Genomic DNA, 19,774 nt, shown 5'->3' on the forward strand with positions numbered 1-19,774 from the left:
ACAAAAATGATGTAATGCTATATATACATGTACATTATAATCTACACATACATCACAATCATTAAATGTTTTAAAAACTTCTCCAATTGGGTAAATGTGAAAAAGTCTTCTTGACTTTCTTTTAAAACTCTTCTAAAAATGCTGTTTAAAACATAAAATATGAATCACAAGAAAGTAGACCCTATAAGTTATATAAATACCAGGTACATGTATTTTTGTTTTACTATTAATAATATAATTTAGCTCATAACATCTAAAACCTAGTGCCAAACAGAATTTTAAAAGAGCTTTTAAAAGTTTAAAACCATTATTATAAACAATGAAAAGAAATATAATTATGCTGACATACAATCGATTTCAAACAGGTGGTAAAATTTCTCTTCTGGATGAAAAGGTTTACGCCTGTCATTGAACAATAGCATTGCAAAAGGTAATGCCCACCGATCCCGAAGAAAGCAAAACCGATTGACTGTATACACCCACTTGAACGTGTTCAATACACAAACTCCTGTAATACATTTTCACACACACACACACACACACACACACACACACACACACACACACACACACGCACGCATGTGCGTTCATCTGTGTGTGTTAAAGACAATTCTCAAAAACATGAACAAGTGCAAGTTTTCGAAGTTAATGAATAAATTGATAATAACAAGTACAAATAAACAATTCTTAGGTTTCATTTTTATTTTCAGTGCACTTTTATGAAAAATATTGATATACATGTACCGATATACCTGACTGTACATGTACACGAATTACACAATCAAATTGCATTGTCATACATTGAGATATCCTGTTTGGCGGTAAAACTGCCTGATATCATTCGATGAAATTTCCTTCAAGGCTTGTGTTATGGCAAATTATAGATTTAAGTGTAAATATGGTAAATATATTTCTTGCGATAATATTTTTTTAAGTTTAAGAAAACAATTTTCAACTGGGTTAAAATCAGGCGAATATACAGGTAGAAATCCGTACTGCACACCCTGCATTCCGAAATAAAGACGAAGAACTCTTTCTGAATTGTTTCTGTGTATCGGACAATTATCGACGACAACAAAATCTCCTGGAATGAGAACTGCTCTGCCATACTCGTCTTGATTCTGAGCCGCTTCTTCCCAAAAATTTGAATATGTATACATATTTGAAGAGCCACCGACAAAATTGTAATAAAGCACGCAGTCTTTCCCTATTGATAAATTTAGCGTTAAGTTTCTGTCTTTTACAAACCTGCCTATTTCAACACACGCCCCCCCCCCCTCCGAGAGTGACCGTATGTGCGATTTGCGTTTGTAAGTTTGAAACCACTTTCGTACATAAATTTAATTTGTTTTGTGTTTTTTGTTTGGCAAAAGTCAATGTAAGCTTGACTATAAATCATGTTATCATTTGTAAACCTTTCACTGCGAGAGTACTTTAGCCTTTTGTATGTGAATTTTAGGTTTTTCAATATACAACGGTTAATAGTTGGTAGAGATACCTCTCCAGACACGGGGGAATATCTTCTTAGTTTTTCTTGAATTTCTTTGCATGACATGGACGGAGTTTCTCGCTTTAAACATTCAATAAATCTATGTCTGGTTCCGTAAGTTTACGTGGTCCGCTTATGTTTCGCATTTTTTCGGTGCATGTTCCGTGCTCAACAAAACTTTGCCAGATTTTATTTACCGTTTTCACCGAAACTTTAATTTTTTTTTTTATACACTGAGTGGACTAGAAGACGTCATCAGTTCCTTATACGTTCCAGTGGGTGAATCGTTTTTGCTTTCTTCGGGATCGGTGGGCGTTACCTTTTGCAATGCTATTGTTCAATGACAGGCGTAAAACTTTTCATCCAGAAGAGAAATTTTACCACCTGTTTGAAATCGATTGTAAAAAAGAAATTTTACTTTAATAATTAGTATACTAATGTAGTAAAAATAATAGCATACATGTACATACTATCATTTATTCACTTTATATCTTGTAACTATTGTGAAAACATTAAAATATTAAATAATTCTTACCAGTATTTTTTTTTTAAGTAAAAAAGAAACCCATCAGAGAGGATAACAGTATAACACAGACTAATGAAGCTCAGAGGGACTATTGAAATATTTTTAAATATCAAAACTCTTGACTCTGACTTCATTTAAAAAAAACGTTCTATATTTGATGACATCCTGTTTTTGACTGTTTAAAAGTATGTGAACTTTTATACATCAACATAACAATATTTTAAAATTTTCCCAACAGGACTACATCGACATTCAGCTCTTTCTTTAAATCTCTTAAAAATCACAATCTTCTTTATTGTTTAGCTGCAAAATCTGGATGCTTCTGTGAAATCACCTTCGGAGATATTACTTCAAAGTCTTCCTCAGTGAATCAAGGCCTCGTCCCCGCCCAAGTTTAACTGCAAGATATATTACATTGCTCTAGCTTAAAAATTTAGCACAGCATTAGTTATCCCCTTCATAAAATGTACACACTTGACATAATTCCATTGAAATTAAAAGTCAATGCTAAATACATGTACATATTAGGTGGAACTTTTAATATGTTGATATTCAAAGAAAACCCCTACCTGTCTCCGAGTTCCTCTGGCATTCTTCAAATGACACACCTTTAGGAAGGTGTTTCTGAGGTGCATCTATTTTTGCATGAAGACAGAGTTGATTCTCAACAGGCAGTTCCCATTTCTTGCCATTGCATGATCTAAACATATCATTCAAGCACAATTGTTTGGTGTTCACTCCTTGCTTTTTACCGTTACAAGACACAAACAACTCTGAAAGATCAAGTCTTTGAAAAGCCTCCAACTCTGGATTTCTGGAAGTCTTGGATGTCCCATCATCTGGGGGAGACCTTGTGTAGTTTTGAAGACTGGTAACACAGGAATCAGAGATACTCTTGTGAAAAACTGGACGCCGAATGGAGGTACTGGTTTGAACATCTCTACTCTCTTGGTTGACAGAAATCTCTGAGGAATCTGTTTTTGAGACAAAGTCATTAATAGGTGGTGCTGAATTAACATGATGATTAGGGACATTTGGTGGGGACAGTTCATGCTTTTCATTCAACAAAACTGAGGTGGATGATTCATCTTCATACAAGGGATTGATGAGTGGTGATGAACTGGTGACGGGTGATGTATCTACATAAAACGACTCAGTGATTGGTGACGAGATGGCATTGGGTAATCTGTCTACAATAGGCTCAACGATAGGTATGGATTTTGGACGACAAGTAACTAATGTATTGTTGCTGCATTGAACACCTGAGTATGGCTTAGATGGTTTGGAATGAAGAGCTGAAGAAATGATTGAAAGGTCTGGTGCTACAGGAGACAATGGTCTGTAGTAATTGGACCTTTGTAACTTTGTGCTTTGAGATGAGCCTGTGGAAGATGACAAGCCACTGACTGAAGACACAGCGTTTTCTTCTTCAACTCGAATATCTGCTTGTTTCACCATAGGAGTATCTGTGTCCAATACATCATAAGGTTTGTTTGCTTTTTCCTTTTTCAGAATACTGTCAGCTCTTAATTGTACACCATGCAATTCTGGGTTTACCATTTCTTTCACTTTTTCAATACTATTCTGCTTCATTGGTATAAGTTCTACCAGTGATTTAAATGTCTTCTGTTCTGGTTCTTCCAGCACCCAGTCAGATCTTCTTTCTCCTGACTTCTGTGTATCATCTTCAAATTGTTTAAGATCTTCCATGCTTTCAGGTTCAGAGGATGAACATTTACTGCTCTGGGATTGGATAATCTCCTTTTGAAGATGTGGACTAGATTTTGGGCCTTCCTGATTGGGAGATGTTAGATTATCAAATACTGGACACAGCTCTGATTCCGAGCTCTCTGGTTCTCTGGGCTTGGTTTCTAGCTCAGACTCAAATCCAGAGTCCCTGTACGCCTTCCTCTGGCTGTGTGATGAACTACTCCCACTGGAAGACTCCTCTTCATACTTCTCCTCTTCTTCCTCCTCTTCATTCTGCTCCTCCCTGTTGCACAGGTCAAACATTTCCCCAGCTTCAGAAGACAGCAGTTCATGGTCCTTCAGAAAAGAAGCCACATTTCCCATCACCACTCTCAGTGCTGACAGGAACTGATTCGATCTCTGCATCCCAAATGCTGGATCCATGTCATCACTGAAACATTGAATTTATTTACCAAATATTTTACAAAACTTTTAGAGAAATAATCATTAAGTAGTTCATTTCATAAATATTAACAATTGTATAATGAACTAGCTGTACCAGTCAACGTAGAATGACTAAAATAACTCGGCATATTAACGTAAACATATCACTATCCAAGTAGATTACTGGACAGTCACTCCATAAAATGTTACCTATTGAGCAGTGCCTGATACACAGAGTCTGGGGTGACATCACTGTGAATTTTTCCCTCATAACAATCTGATTTTATTCCATTACTCTGCTCAACATCCTCCATGAAAGTCTCTATGTCCGTGACACTTAATGACTTGTGGCCAGAAACTACAAAGTACAATGACAAAATGGAATCATCTCCTGAATCGAGAATTACGGCATATTCACATACATGCATAACTTGTACAAATTCTTGAGACCTTTTTTTGGCAAAGAAATAAATGGTTATTGAAATGGCCGTAGCGAATTGTCTGTAAATGTGGATTTTTCCCCCCTATTTCTTATCGATTACACAATTCTAGGTTAATGAAAAAATTCTAAGTAATAAATCTTGGATATAAAATGTCTTTGCAAAGACAATTGAAACTTTCAATGTTAGCGGTGTCTGACTATGCATTGCATTTCTAGATTAAAATGAAATGATACTGCAATCTTATTGGTAAATAAATATGGGGTACCCCAAAGGGAAATTAACAATGTACAGAGAAACCCCACTAATTGGAATGCTCCGCAAATTTTGTACATAAAATAATTTAACGTACCGGTACCATTAAATGTTAAGAAGTAATAAATCTTGTATTTAAAACTTTCAATGTTAACGGTGTCTGAATATGCATTGCATTTCTAGATTAAAATGAAATGATACATCAGACTTACAGGCCCCAGTATGCTGTTTTGCTTCCACTGACAAGGAGGCATAAGTTTCCTTGAGTCTCCCTAACTGTACGACATCCTGGATAATGCTGGACTTGGTCCCCGTGTAAAGACGATCCCTCACCAGAGGGGCACTCAGTGATGAACTCGATGACAACTTGTCTATATTAATTTTAACTTCCCCTTCTGCAAAAAGGAGAGAGTAAAGTAAAAGTAAATTAAAGGATAAAATGAAATAGTACCAGATATACCATAAAAATATGGTTCATGACATATGTATTTAAAAGTCTGGTAAATGCAATATTCAATCAATGTTCATTTATAGTAAATATATTTGTAGAAAGTAGAGTCAGTTTGGTGATATTATATTGTCATTCTTCTGATTTGTTTGCATACACTGCATCTAAAAAGATTATTTATTAAGTCTTTTCAAAATGAAATATTCCACTCCATCTCAAAGTAAGACCAATTATGAATATCTCACCTTTCTTTATTCCTTCTTCCGTATCTTTATCGATATATTTACAATACCTCACCTTTTTTTATTTTGTCTCCTGTATCTTTAGCAATATCCACCACAAGTTTAACTCCCTTCAGAGGCCATCTGTGTAGAGTTTTCACTGCTTTGTAGACAGACTCAACTTCCCTAAAGCGTACAAACCTGCAGCAAAAAAGAGCATTTTCTGAAACCCTTATAAAAGGCAAAGGCTCGCCTACAGTACTGAACATATCTCTCAAAGAGCAAGGATTCTTAGATCAATACGAAAAACACATTCCCATTGTAAAAGCTCACCAATATTCATACACTGTCAAAATTGAAAAGTTTTTTCGAAATCTGCTCTATCAACTGAAATTGACCGTGTTTTAATTAACAGTAAAATGTACTGCTCTGACCAAAAACAGTCGGACAAGAGTCAATGTGTTTAATGTTTTCATATTTATTGGCCAATGACTGGACAGTTAACAATGAGTAGACCCCACCTTCATCAAATTTAACTTTGACACGTACTGCCCAAAGTCTGTGCATGCTCTAGATAAATGGCTCTAAAAGGGTAGTACAGTACAGAGCTATACACAAATCTGTAAGTTGTTTCAATCTGTACATTAATGAGGCTGGGTCTAATTTTTTCTGCTCTAGATTTTTGAATAAAATTTTTTACATCAATTTCTACTGATATAATTATATTTTAAGATAAACTAGAACTGTCCTAATGGGACTAATACCCCCGCTAGGCTAATTTCAAATGGGACAAATAATTGAATTGAATAATAATTAAGGTTTGGAACACATACAAAAAAAAAATTCTAGAATTGTAAAAAAAAAAAAAATAGTTAACAAAGAAAAATTAAAATCAAAATTGTCAGAATTTCACTGTAAATACATATCTATAACAGTAATACATTTACAAATGTATGTATTTGATGATATATTTTTTTAATTTAATTAATTTAAAGAAAAACCAACAAAATGACAATAACCCCTCCCTTTGCAGTGAATAGAAATACTGGTAGCCAAGCAATGCTCTTCTGTTGATAAAACTTTCAATATCTTTTTAATAAGAGTCTTGACAGATGCAATTAGTTGTTTCAAATTTTCCTCACTTTCTCCTATGGCACAATTGAACTCCATATCAGAAAACTGATCCCATAGGACTATGATTTTCTTTGATGAGCTTGTTAAATTTAATAAACTCCCAAAACATTACCATAATTACCATACTATGTAAAAATATGTAAAAAAGAAAATTTAATATTACAAACAATTTTAAAATTGCCAAAACACTACAATCATATCAGTAATTTTGAATTTCATTTAAATTAATGCCCAATAGGGTCACTTCATCAAATTACTTGACAAATAAATTTAAACAACCTCTAAAAATAGTTTAACTTCTTTATTAATAATTATAGTATTTATTTCCTTATAATGATAGACCTTTTGGTTTACATGAAACAGTTTTAAAATAGCCCCAAAACCATCACCCATTTTACAGATTATCAATTTCCCCATAACACATGCTCCATCTGAGCCATGGCTCAGATAATGGCTCCCTTGGGACAAATGAATTCAGCCACACTTGTCTTTGATGTTCTCATTAGCTCCTAAGAATTTATCATTGACAAACAAAAACTTTGCATTGTCAGTTGATAGAATACTTATAAAAAATAATTTTTTTTTATTAATTAAGACATAAAGACAAAAAACTCCATCTGGATGTATTTATATAAATATATTTTAGAGTGTTTTCTATTAATTAATTAATAAAATCTGTAAGGATTACCTCCCTTACTTTTCAACATTAGTGTACAATATATAGAATAAGGAAAATGAATACTGTCATAAAATCATTAAATCTTGTCTGATCTTGAAAAAAAATGGCAGGTGCACATCTTCAGATGGTGTTCAACATATGTACAAATTTTCAAACTGTTCCATGCAGTAATAAAAAATTCTATAGGGGGGACAAAGTTGCGTCTACAGACAGACGGACAGGGTGAAACCAATATACCCCCCTAAACTTCGTTTGCGGGGGTATAAAAATAAAGACATTTACCACACCGTTTGTTTAAGGGGTAATCTCAAAGTTTGTTAATTTTTAACATAGGACCCCATGGGATTTTGCTTGAAATGTATCAATTTTTTAAATTTTTTTTAAACTCCTGCCCTAGGGATTTCATATATTAAAGTTATTGCTAAAAGGCATCAAATGGTCAAATAAAAAAACCCTTTTACCTCCTGGTTTGTTCCAGGGGTCTTTTCAAAGTTGTTTTTGTATGCCCGATTTGTCAGATAATGGCTATTTTTTATTTGACAAAGACGGAAATGATGATCTTTATAGTAGTATTAAAACATTCAGACATATTTAAGTAATAAATAAATATATAACATCACATATTAAGGGTCATTAATATAAAATACATAGTTACTGTCTTGAAATATATGAATTAAGCTATATTTAGGCGGGTTAAGAAAACGTGAGAGGGCTAGGCTTGCTGAACCCTCTTCATTTTTTCGACACGAGCCCAAATATAGCTTATACTTTGAGATACTTATGTTTATTCTACAATATAAAATCAATTTTACGCATCAAACAAGCTATTTTCAACAAATTTTGCTGAATATCTGCAGTTGAAACTATCACGCCATGTCGTCAACAATGCAAAAAGATGACGTCACAATACAAATGAAACAATGCGCAAAAGTGTGCGTACTCGTTCTGTACTCGGCCTCGTTAAATTCACTCACCTGTAAGAGTACACTGAATTCACTCATCCGTAAGAGTACATTGAATTCACTCACCCGTAAGAGTACTGTGATGAGCCACTGTCACCTATAAAAACATCCTCTACTTCTCCACACCCAGAGAAGAGCTCGAACAACTCGGCCTGTAAAACATACTCATTTTAGTACATTGTACTGATATAACTGTACCATCATCTCAACATATTTCTATCCTAATCAGTCACTTAGAATTTATGTTCTAGTATACTGAAGCCAAAGTAAATACTGTACAGAGGCAAATTTTTATCCCTGATTTCAATCCCATCACTGACAACTGGGCAAAGTGGGCAAAATTTAAAACAAGGCTAAAGGAAACCTATAAATTACTTTACTATGCTGGAGCAAACTCAAACAGCCTTAATACATTGGAGTGTATTCACTTACTTATTCAGAATTTTACAGTAAAATTCATCGAGTGGGGGGTGTTAAGAATCATGGAAATTGGGTGTGCTCAATAGCGAGTACAGAATACATCCTCATTTGATAGGATAAGAAGAAAACTAAGCATATTTTCAAATATATATTTTTTAATTCTGGTATATTCATTTTTTTAAATGTCAAACAAGTTTTTAAAAAATTGTATACCTCAACCCACCTTTCATTTCCTGGAAACCAGCTTTATAAATTATTTTCATACAATTTATACAAACTAAAGATACCTGAGGAATGTGATTTTTAGATTAAATAATGAAATTAAGTTATCAATTATGTGTGTATATTTCAATCTACATTTTGACAGGTATGTAAATATACATTTAGTTCGTCTACTTCAGATTGAAACACTGGCTTGCATAGGTATACACAAGGGCAAAATAAAGGGACATGTACATGAATATATAGATAAGCAGTAATACCAGGTAGGGAAATGGTAAGTTAATTCATATAGTTACATATATAATTTAACTTTATTTATATTACACATCACATACCGGGTATACCATTATAGACATGCAGCAAATAATCAGGTTAGATAGTATTAATTTTATGGAGCAACTTGTTATGTTAAGTAATGTTTCAAAGATTTTATGTTTCCTTGGTTCTAAAAGGTGTGGTGATACTGAAACATGGTACATGTATAAAGACAATAAAGCCTTGATGAGTTTTGTAAAATAGGATTTCAGGCAAAAACTGATTAAATCTGAAATCCTGAAAAATTTGTATAAATATTCAATTTTATGGGTATGTCTCCCTCTTTGATTAATTTCTCTCTCTCCCATCCATCCATATTCAGACCAGGAGTTATTGTCCTGCAGCTAGTTCTAAACTTAACAATGGTTCATTTATAATGAAAATTGATGTAATAAATATATAAACTCATTAAAATCATTTGTTGGCTCAGTAATCTAATACTGGTAGCAAAAAAGGATAATCTTTATGTAAATACATCTACTATTAATCTGGTAACCATGCTAGCTTTTTTTCTTTCCTAATTTCATCAAAGTACAGAAGTATGCTGAAGCCCTTAGCTAGCTTTTGCATTTTCAAAGCTAGCAATTTTTATTTATGTAAAATGTTAAGCATCACACCTATAAATTACATAAGGAATGTACAAATACAATAAAACAAAATACTGAAAAAACCTTACATGTGTACATAGATATAGACTTACCTTTGACACTGACATAGACAGATGTCCCACAAAAACTGAATATAGGTTATAGGCCTCTCTTCTGGGCATCATGGAGTAGCTTTGTCACTTTCTGTGTTTCAACATTTACCCTGCAAAATGCAACAGTACAAGTCATTCTTTTGTTTCAATCCAAGATCAATAACCTTTATCATTGAGTTGTTTGCATACATAAGATGAAATTACCAATATAATTATCTATAAAGTTGTAACTTAAAGCCCAGAGGGAATAATAGGTAAGTTCAATCAGCCTTTATTTCCCCTTGCAGAAATTTCATGTCACATATACAAATTACATATAATTAGAAAGCATAAGCTGTTCAAAGAACATAGAACTACACGCAAAAGTAAGCAAAAGATATATATATATATATACATGTAGCAATAGGCGTAAGTTATATAAACTTTTTTTTTCATTAGGGCCCCCCTCTGCAGGTGCCCTATGGACTGCAGGCACCCTATAGTTATCAGAGTGGCCATCAATCCATTCTTCCATCCGTCCTTCCATTAGAGATCACTTGTCATAAATTTCATGTCACATATACAAATTACATATAATTAGAAAGCATAAGCTGTTCAAAGAACATAGAACTACACGCAAAAGTAAGCAAAAGATAAATATATCAAGGACTAACCTAGGGGGCGACTTGGGCGAAATAGTCGCTTTTTGATCGGTAACTTCGCCGGAATTTCCTCCGAAAGAGAAGTTGAAGTCGCCCTGTATTATGAGTTCACAATCGTGTAAATTAACCCCAAAGGCAATAAAATGATAATTAACTAATTCTAAAGACATTTTCACAGTCTCAGTTAACCCCTGTTGTGATTTATTACTCAAGGCTGTCTTATCTTTATAGGGGGTTATAAATACGGGTGATGCAACCACATACTGTGCAACCGATGTTTATTTCTTTTAGTGTTGATGTTACAATTAGTTGGTAACTTGTAATTAGTTAATAACTCTGCCAAAGTAATGCTAAAACAATCATAAAACCGTTTGTTTACAGTTATCTTTAAAAATAAGATCATCTACATAACGGTTGTAATTGGGTCAAAGGGTTAGACTAATACCTCCAAAATACACAGAAATACAGAGACTGATTTTATTTGTCATTTAGCTAACACAATTACAACACATTTCATCTATAAAATGTATGAATACATCAAATAAATTAAATTTAATAAATTGGATAATTTTTTTTTAATTTTTAGAAGTTGTTTTATTTTTTATTGACTTCTAATCTAATTTAATTAAATTATTAAAAGTTGAGTCATAAGCATTATGCTGTTGTCAAGTAATGGAAGTCTCCCTGATTTCTCAAACTTCTCTCTATTTTTCTGTTAGGGAGAAGTGAAGTCTCCCTAAAATTTTGCTCTAGGTTGGTCCCTGTATATATATATACATGTAGCAATAGGCGTAAGTTATATAAACTTTTTTTTTCATTAGGGCCCCCCTCTGCAGGTGCCCTATGGACTGCAGGCACCCTATAGTTATCAGAGTGGCCATCAATCCATTCTTCCATCCGTCCTTCCATTAGAGATCACTTGTCCTGGGCATATCTTCTCTCCCTTTGGCCTAATCTGCCTCATATCTAACCTACTGACTGCCTTTGAATTAAGGGTGTACAGTGACCTTGAACCAATTTCTAGGTCTAAGATTAAGGTCATAGCAGAATTATCTGAAAAATCCTTGCCTGAATCATATTTTTTTCTCCATCTTTTCTCCCCTTGGCCACATTTAGCTCACACTTCACCTACAGAGTGCCTTTGGGTAAAAGGTGTGCAGTGACCTTGAACCAAGTTTCTAGGTCTAAGGTTAAGGTCATAACAGAATTATCTGCAAAATCTTTTTCCGGATCATATGTTCTCTCCCATTGGTCCAATCTGGCTAATATTTCATCCACAGAGTGCTTTTGATCAAAATGTGTGCAGTGATCTTGAATTACCTCCCTAGGTCAAGGGTCAAGGTCATATCAGATCATGCCAAAAAAAATTTCAGATCATATTTTATCTTCCCTTAGACGTATCTGGCTCATACTTCACACAAAGAGCTTTTGGGTAAAGAATGTGCAGTGACCTTAAATAAAGTTTCAAGTTTAAATGTGAAGGTCATAGCCAATCTCTTTAGTTTTAGACCACAAATTATTTCCCATTGGCTTAATCTTGGCAGTTGCTCATATTAAACCCCAAATAGCCTGGCAGTAAGGTCAATGAGCTTGACTGGAGTTCTATGCCAACCTGGAAATTTCTAAGTCATAGGTCAATGCAATGTCAAAACAAAAGAAGAAGATTTTTGAAAAATACCAACAAATTTTCAATATATCTTAATCATCTCCCCTTGAAAGAGGGTGTGGCCCTTCATTTGAACAAACTTGAATCCCCTTCACCTAGTGATGCTTTGTGCCAAGTTTGGTTGAAATCTGCCCAGTGGTTCTTGATCAGAAGATGAAAATGTGAAAAGTTTACAACCACACCAACTGACAACGCGGACAAATTTTGATCAGAAAAGCTCACTTGATCTTTCAGCTCAGGTGAGCTAAAAAGTAGATGGGCACCCAAACACAGCATTCTGAAACTGATTGAAAGAGTTTTTAGGTTTGCTCATATGCTAGACATGCTCAAGTCTATACGTTAATGTCAAACATAGAGACTTGTAATCCTTGCAAAATCACCCAAGATTACTGTTGGTAAGGGGGTCATATTACAGCTCTGCAGTGTTGTGCTGCATAATCGTTGATAAGTTGACAGTATGACTAAGGGAATTTTCAAACTATTAAAAAGTTGAACAATTAATTTAAACATAGAAAAGTAATAGAAGCTTATTTAATATATTTAATATTTAATATAATTAATAATATTTCATATTTAATAATAATGTAAAAGCATTCCGAATTTGGAGACAATTTCTTTATAATTTATTCATTCTAGGGTATACATTGTGATTTAATATGTACCATAACCCAAATATAAGTTAATAATTGATACACCATGTATAACGCGTGATGAACTATAATTGTTAATATTACCAAGGTGACTTATAGGCCCAATGGGCCGGGTGCCCAATATTCATGTACAAGTAGTTGTTATAAAATTTGTATCATACAGCACAATTGTACATAATATGCACATGTCACTATAATAAATAATTTACTTACTTACTTAATACAGAAATATGATGTTTTTTAAATTTTCTATTTTTTGTTCACTTTAAGTGGAAGTGGTAGACCCTGGCTTTTTTTGTTCCAAGCATTACATTCAAACCATAAAAAAAACAGTGTGCTGGTCATTTCCCCGATTGAACTCTGTTATAATTAAGACTGAGTAAAATTTAAACATGACAAAAAGGATTTTTTTTAGTGAATAACAAGACTTTTCTGATGCAACAGTTATCTTTGCAAGTCCAGAAACCATCTTAGGAACTCCAAAAAAAGCGACAAATGATCGAGCAAAAAAAAAAAGATAGGAATTTTAATGAGGTAAGAGAATGGATACACTAGGAAGGAGGCAATTTTATTCGGGGAAAGTCATAAAACCTACGTCAGGGGGATGCATGATGACAGAATTAATTAGGAGGTTGATAAGCCCTGTGCAGGGTTTACAAGTCACTCAAAATTTGCTTGATAACATTTATGCCCAATTTACACATGCAATTTTTCAAATCTGACTTTGCCACATCCTGTGTATAAGAAAATATAGACAGATATGAACAGATGGAATACTCATACGCTCTATTCTGTCTGGCAAGTCAGAAGGTTTTGACCAATCATTAACAAGGTCAGAAAGATCATCTAATTACAGTACAATTAAAGTGTGGACATTTCCCAAACCTTTGCAACTGATTAATTTAGATGGGGAAAATGTGTAACTTTTTAATTTCTTTCAGACATTTCTTGTGATTTTTAATGTTTCTTATAGCAAAAAATACTGGATAAAATTTCTGTGTATTGATTATTTTGCAATGTAAAAGTGGACATGAAACAATTAAGCGAAAAATAGATCATCACAAAAATTGCTAGATATATGATAAGATATCAATAGCATTCTTCTGATGTTATATTGTAAACAACAAAACATTGGAGGGAAATATTTATGAATTACATGTCTGGCAAATCATATCCTGTAAATGAAACACTGAAATCAAATGTGAAATCTAATCTGATTAAAATTTGAACTTCGTATAAGATCTCTTCTATTTAGTATTCTCTTTCGTATCGTAAAACCAGGGACCAGGAAACAAGTTCTAATTTTAATTTGATTGATGTGAAATGATGTATGAAGGCAGATCTATAAAATCGCATCGTGTAAACTAAGAGCAGATATTAAAATTTCTGAAACACAGAATAATTTGCAAGAAAATATAAAAACATCAAAACAACAGAGAGGTTTGAGCAAGTCTAAGAGGAAACTAGCTGTAATTAACTTATGACACTTTACACTCCTAAGATAATTGCATGAATTGCACATATTATTTCACAAATTTCCACCAATTTTTAACATTAAGAGACATATTAAAATTGACTATATCCAACAGGGAAATTGAACACAAGGGAAATAACTCAATACGCTGCATCTATAAGTACAGGCCATACATCTGGATACATGCAGTCAATTATCTATAGACATTAGACACAACTGTTCCGTTCAATCTGTTAAAGCTTTCCAATACAATTTCAGATGCACAATCTAGAGCATTTCAAATACTGACGAAGCTACACAACAATGTCATTATGATACCGTAAACATTTGACATGCATCGTGCACCATACTGTGTAAACAGTATGGACGCTTTTCCCGCGATTGTCTACTGGACAAGCGTGGGCTTACTTACGTATTGCAACTAACACTGGTGAAATCGAATTATAATACTCACATAAAATCCTGTTTGTTGTAAATGCACTTTTTACCAACTTATTAGGGCATACCATTTACCATGTTTACCGTGACGGACATTCATTATTACCGATCTCATGCTTTTTTCACGCGAAAATATCAACTTCGGAACAACTCGTGGCTCGTGTTGTCGAAACACAAGTAGACGTTCGGAATCTTATTCGCAGAGTTACTCTTCTTTGAACATAATAAAAAACAGAAAAACATTTTGCAAAATGACCATACAAAAAAAAAAAATGAAAAAAAAAAATGGTTTTAAATTTCAATCAGAGAAATTTTATCAGTGAAATTCACTGATTTGAAAACTAGCCTGAGTTAGGTCTGTGGTAGGTCTTTGGACGAAGTACGTACTTTGCTATGTATAGTATTGAGTAGGACCCCCTTTGTTTATGGAACGCCAAATTAACATATATTCAAATATTTGTACCTATCTTCAAATAATTGTACTTATCTTCAATTAATTGTACCTATCTTCAAATCATTTATAGATAGGTACAATTGAATTAAAGATAGGTACAATTATTTGAAGAAAGGTACAATTGAATTAAAGATAGGTGTAAATAATTATACCTATCTCTAAATAATTATACCCAGGTACAAATGAATTATACCTAGGTACAAATGAATTATACCTATCTTTAATTCAATTAAAGATAGGTTCAATTGAATTATACCTATCTCTAATTTATTTGAAGATAGGTAAAATTCATTTAAAGATAGGTACAATTGATTTGAAGATAGGTTCAATTCAGACATATCTACAAAGGATTTGAAGATAGGTACAATTCAATTATACCTAGGTTCAATTCGTTTTGTGTATTGTTGAAAATAATGAACGCTCCCTTGAAGACATTTCAACAGGGAGGGAAACGAGGGAATTGCTGAAGGAATTTATGTACAGAGGAAAAGAGTTCATGAGACCCTTTCATCTTTAACAGATAGAATCGAAAAGAAGAAATCCATATCCAGAATATTAATGGTATACAAAGTACCAACTCCCAATAGTTTATGGCACATGGATGGTCATATGAACTTGGCCAGGTAGATACATGATGATAATGTATTGTGCAAACATTTTACTCCCATGTCAAATCTCTTAAAATAGGTCGATCTTTCCAGTAAATTTAAATCAGAAATTGACAAAAAAGGTGAGATTAATATTACTGAAAAAGTTTGTCAAAAAAATAAAAATCAAAGTACAAATAGTATGTTACATTTTTAGGTGTAATTTCGTTTCGAGCTTTATTGGGTTTGACCACGCCCCGACCAAAATAATCAACTCATGATATTCGATCAAAGAATGATTCCTTATTTGTTAAATAATCAATTTCTGATCAATTATATACTTATACATTTGTATACCATTTAATCAGAGGAAAAAACATGCTTGTCTAAAGAAATGAACTTAGTCATCCAGTTTTAGTTCCCTTCGAACATGTGGAAGCATGGTTTCATCACATTTATAAAAATGTCGAACAGGAAGGAATTCATCGTCTGTACATTATGTTCTTTTTACCTGACTTAAAATACATCTTTTGCATGCTGTGTAATTGAATGACCCAATATTTTTTTAAAAAGATGTATCTTCGGTTGCACACCGATAAAATGCAAATTGCTCTCTTTATGTCTAAAATATCAAAAATGCTATAACTTTAAATCATTCAAACCGTACCATTTGCACAATTTATATACTTTAGCATCCAAACCGGAATAATTTATTCATCCAAACCGTACTACTTCTTTAGCAGGTGCATGAAGTTATTGCTATTTTTATACATATTAATGTATTTAAAAAAATCGGTTTGATTTTATTTGGTTAACTTAATGTTTTAAATAAATTTTGGCTGCTTCAGATTTTTAGTATGTGTTATATTATCTACGTAATCTAGAAATAGTTCTTGGTTATAGCGTTAAAATGACACGTTAACGATTGATTTTTCTACAAATAAGTCGTTTTTATTAACGATGAACAAAAATAACGCACACTCTTTTCAACTGCAAAACCTTCAGAAAAATATAAACGACTATTACGATATTTTAATTAATATTTACCTCATTGACGATAGAAAAAAGGATACAACACTCATTGTTTTTGCAATGGATACGCCATTTCCACGTTATCCAAACATGTCACTACCGGCGCGGATACACGACAGTGATAAGACGACCTTAAATTCAACGTCCATTGGATAACAAGGGTGTATAAAAATGTGGTGGGCTCAGTGGGGAGGGGATAAGAATAGTCTGTACTTGACGTTAAACTTTACAGAATAAGAAAAATAACTCCAGGCAGGGGGTTCCTTCATCTTCTCAAAGAAGACTTCGTTTTAGCATTTGAACCCGATAGACCATAAATAATAGCTCCGTAAAAAATAATAATAAAGATAATAAAGATAGAAAAAAGATCTCTGTTTTTATAGACCCGAATAAGTATATATTGCCCGATGTTGATGTTCTTTCATCATGTCTATATATAAACATGCACATGCGTCGGAACCGGGGGGAGGGGGCTAGGCTTAATTAGCACCCCCCCCCCCACTTACTTGGAAATAACTGTTCATAGCCATAAGCCTTTTTTTCAATTTGCTCCCGACGCCACTGACATGTATTGACCGATATCAAGAGGCTATAATTTTTTTATTATTATAAGTCAAAAAATATTCTTTTCAAGACTTTTTAGCATTTGAATATTTAAATAATATGTTTTACGGAGCTACCGTTGTGGCGAGCGCAGCAAGAATTACTAAAACCTTGCATCAATGTCAACTAAGTATTACACGTATGAATATTTTTATAAACTAGATCTAAATGAACTGGTTCGCGGCGACTAATTTCCGCGACTTAACCTTATCCACGCCTGTTTCTTTTATTACAACTATATGGTAAATACTGGTCCGCAGCGAGAAACATTCGCGACAATGATGCCCCCGCGAACCTCGCGAAAATTTCTCGCACGCGAATAAAAGTTGGTTTACAGTATATTGCTGAAAATTAAAAAATAATTTTTTTTTTTAAAAACGCCAAACAGAGATAAGTATTAGTATCTCAGTAAGGGGAGTTAACCTACGCAACGGCTGTTCTTATTTAGAGCAATAGTACGCTTTATTGATATCGATCAGCGTTTAAATTATGCAGGATATAGAAAAGGATTAAAATTGGAAATTACACACCTTCAAACAGGGACCGGGGACATGGATATAACGTATCATTTAGAATACAAAAATAAACATACTTTTTAAAAATCATGAGCCAGGAAAAAAAAATACTAGTAATAAATAAAAGTCATATAACAACAAGATACGAAAGAAAAATAATATTCATCCTTTACACTTTTGATCAAATAAAACACAATTTGCATTTTACAGAATGATCAATTCTCCTAAAAAGTAAAGATTGGTTTTAGGGGGAAGCAAAAATTATTTGATGTTAGTTGATAACCAAATGTAATGCTTTATATCATTTATTACTTATTCTATCTTAATTTCACAAACTAGCCCTTATATAAACAGAGGTTCATGTATTTGGGAATTTACAATTTTAAATTTGGGAGCAATACACCCCCTTGAAGATGGGTCCGAAGATGGACTAAGACAGAGAAATGTCGCCGGTAGAGGGCGATACAGCACTAGCTTCCGGTTGCTGTCTCATCTAGTCCAAAACACATGTACCAGGGCTGGTAAACTACTAGGTATATGATATAAAGCATATGGGATGCTGCTAATTTTCTTTAGTTTATCTCGTTCTTTTTCCCGCGCACTGGTTTTTAAGAGAAATTGAGAGACGTGGTAAAAATATCATGGTTAGAGTCTTTGTAGAAACAGAAAAGCCGTATGGAGACGTTCGGATTATAGACTATTATATACACACTATGCATATAAAACTTTTGACAAAGTATTAGTACATGTTTAATGAATTCAGTAAGTTTAATTTGCTTTGGCTTAAGGTATGTATGTACCTCACTACATCAAGACCTATACTTTTTTTTAGACACCTCGTCACAAGATGGCAATTTGAATGTTTTGTTAAACTATTTGTACATGTATCAATCAATTTATTTAAATACATGCATCTTCATAGTTCAGTGGTTAAAGTATCGGGTTTGTGAGCAACAGGCATTGGGCTTTTGTTAATATTTTCTGACTAAAAATCAGTTTTGAAATCCAAAATAGCATTTTTTTTGCCCTTTTTAACTTTTAAAAATCATGCTCTCTATCATAATCAAGTACTTAACTGTCTTCTGATTTGAAAAACTATTACAAGATGTAGTTAACAACCTTAATCAAAACTGCTCTAAAGAGAACTAGTAGTGAGATACGATATTAAATCGTCAAAATGAGAGCTCTCGCCATTCATAAACGGGCGATGTTCAAGCGCTCAACTTGATCTGGTGTTAGTAGTAGCCTAATTACATGTATATTCAACGAAATTATAATAGTTATTAGAGTCTGAAAATACGATTACATATACTCTATACACCAGTCGTAAAGGAAAACGATTACTGGCATGGAGACACACATATATCTATGAGATAAAATTTAGTATACATTGATTATTACGTTAATGAGTGCCATTGTCTCATAAATCAACTTAAAACTTAGAAAGATAAAAGTAAAATGATTGAGAGGCTGAAAATAATTGAATTGAAATTCTATATTAAAGAAAATACATCACGGAGCTTGCTTAATGAAGTTTTGTCTTTTCAAGTCTCTACATTTTTTGAGTCAAACAAAGCACATCGCCTTTCAAATTACGTTTTGGGTCACCATTCAGGGCGGCCGCTAATTTTTGGAAATTCAATAAAGCCCATTTTAAATGAATAGACATTTTAAAAACATCTAATCATATAACCAATACAGTGCATGTACGTATGTATGTCTTGCAGTAAAATATTATTTCAGTATTACAATACACGCATATACCGGCGC

General features: G+C 33.3%; 1 protein-coding gene across 1 annotated transcript; it reads right to left on the minus strand.

Moving 5' to 3' along the window:
• Positions 1–1,896: 1,896 nt before the first annotated feature.
• On the minus strand, positions 1,897–14,952 carry LOC128156911 (uncharacterized). Its single transcript, XM_052819243.1, has 8 exons — positions 14,830–14,952; positions 9,945–10,054; positions 8,354–8,439; positions 5,589–5,713; positions 5,056–5,238; positions 4,359–4,506; positions 2,585–4,155; positions 1,897–2,413 (listed from the first exon to the last, which is right to left on the minus strand). Exons 2-8 carry the CDS (start codon positions 10,014–10,016, stop codon positions 2,361–2,363), a joined length of 2,238 nt encoding a protein of 745 aa, XP_052675203.1. The 5' UTR covers positions 10,017–10,054; positions 14,830–14,952; the 3' UTR covers positions 1,897–2,360.
• Between the last annotated feature and the right edge of the window lie 4,822 nt (positions 14,953–19,774).

Source organism: Crassostrea angulata, chromosome 7, assembly GCF_025612915.1.
Source record: "Crassostrea angulata isolate pt1a10 chromosome 7, ASM2561291v2, whole genome shotgun sequence".
Taxonomy (NCBI): Eukaryota; Metazoa; Mollusca; class Bivalvia; order Ostreida; family Ostreidae; genus Magallana; species Magallana angulata.

Bases quoted from the DNA above. Each gene is read 5' to 3' on its own strand.
- LOC128156911 (XM_052819243.1), bottom strand. From the start codon at position 10,016: ATGATGCCCAGAAGAGAGGCCTATAACCTATATTCAGTTTTTGTGGGA. The intron at 5,714-8,353 runs GTGAGTGAATTC...TTTTTGCTGCAG, and splicing joins TCATCACAGTACTCTTACGG to GTTTGTACGCTTTAGGGAAG. The intron at 4,507-5,055 runs GTAAGTCTGATG...TGTACTTTGTAG, and splicing joins AAAACAGCATACTGGGGCCT to TTTCTGGCCACAAGTCATTA.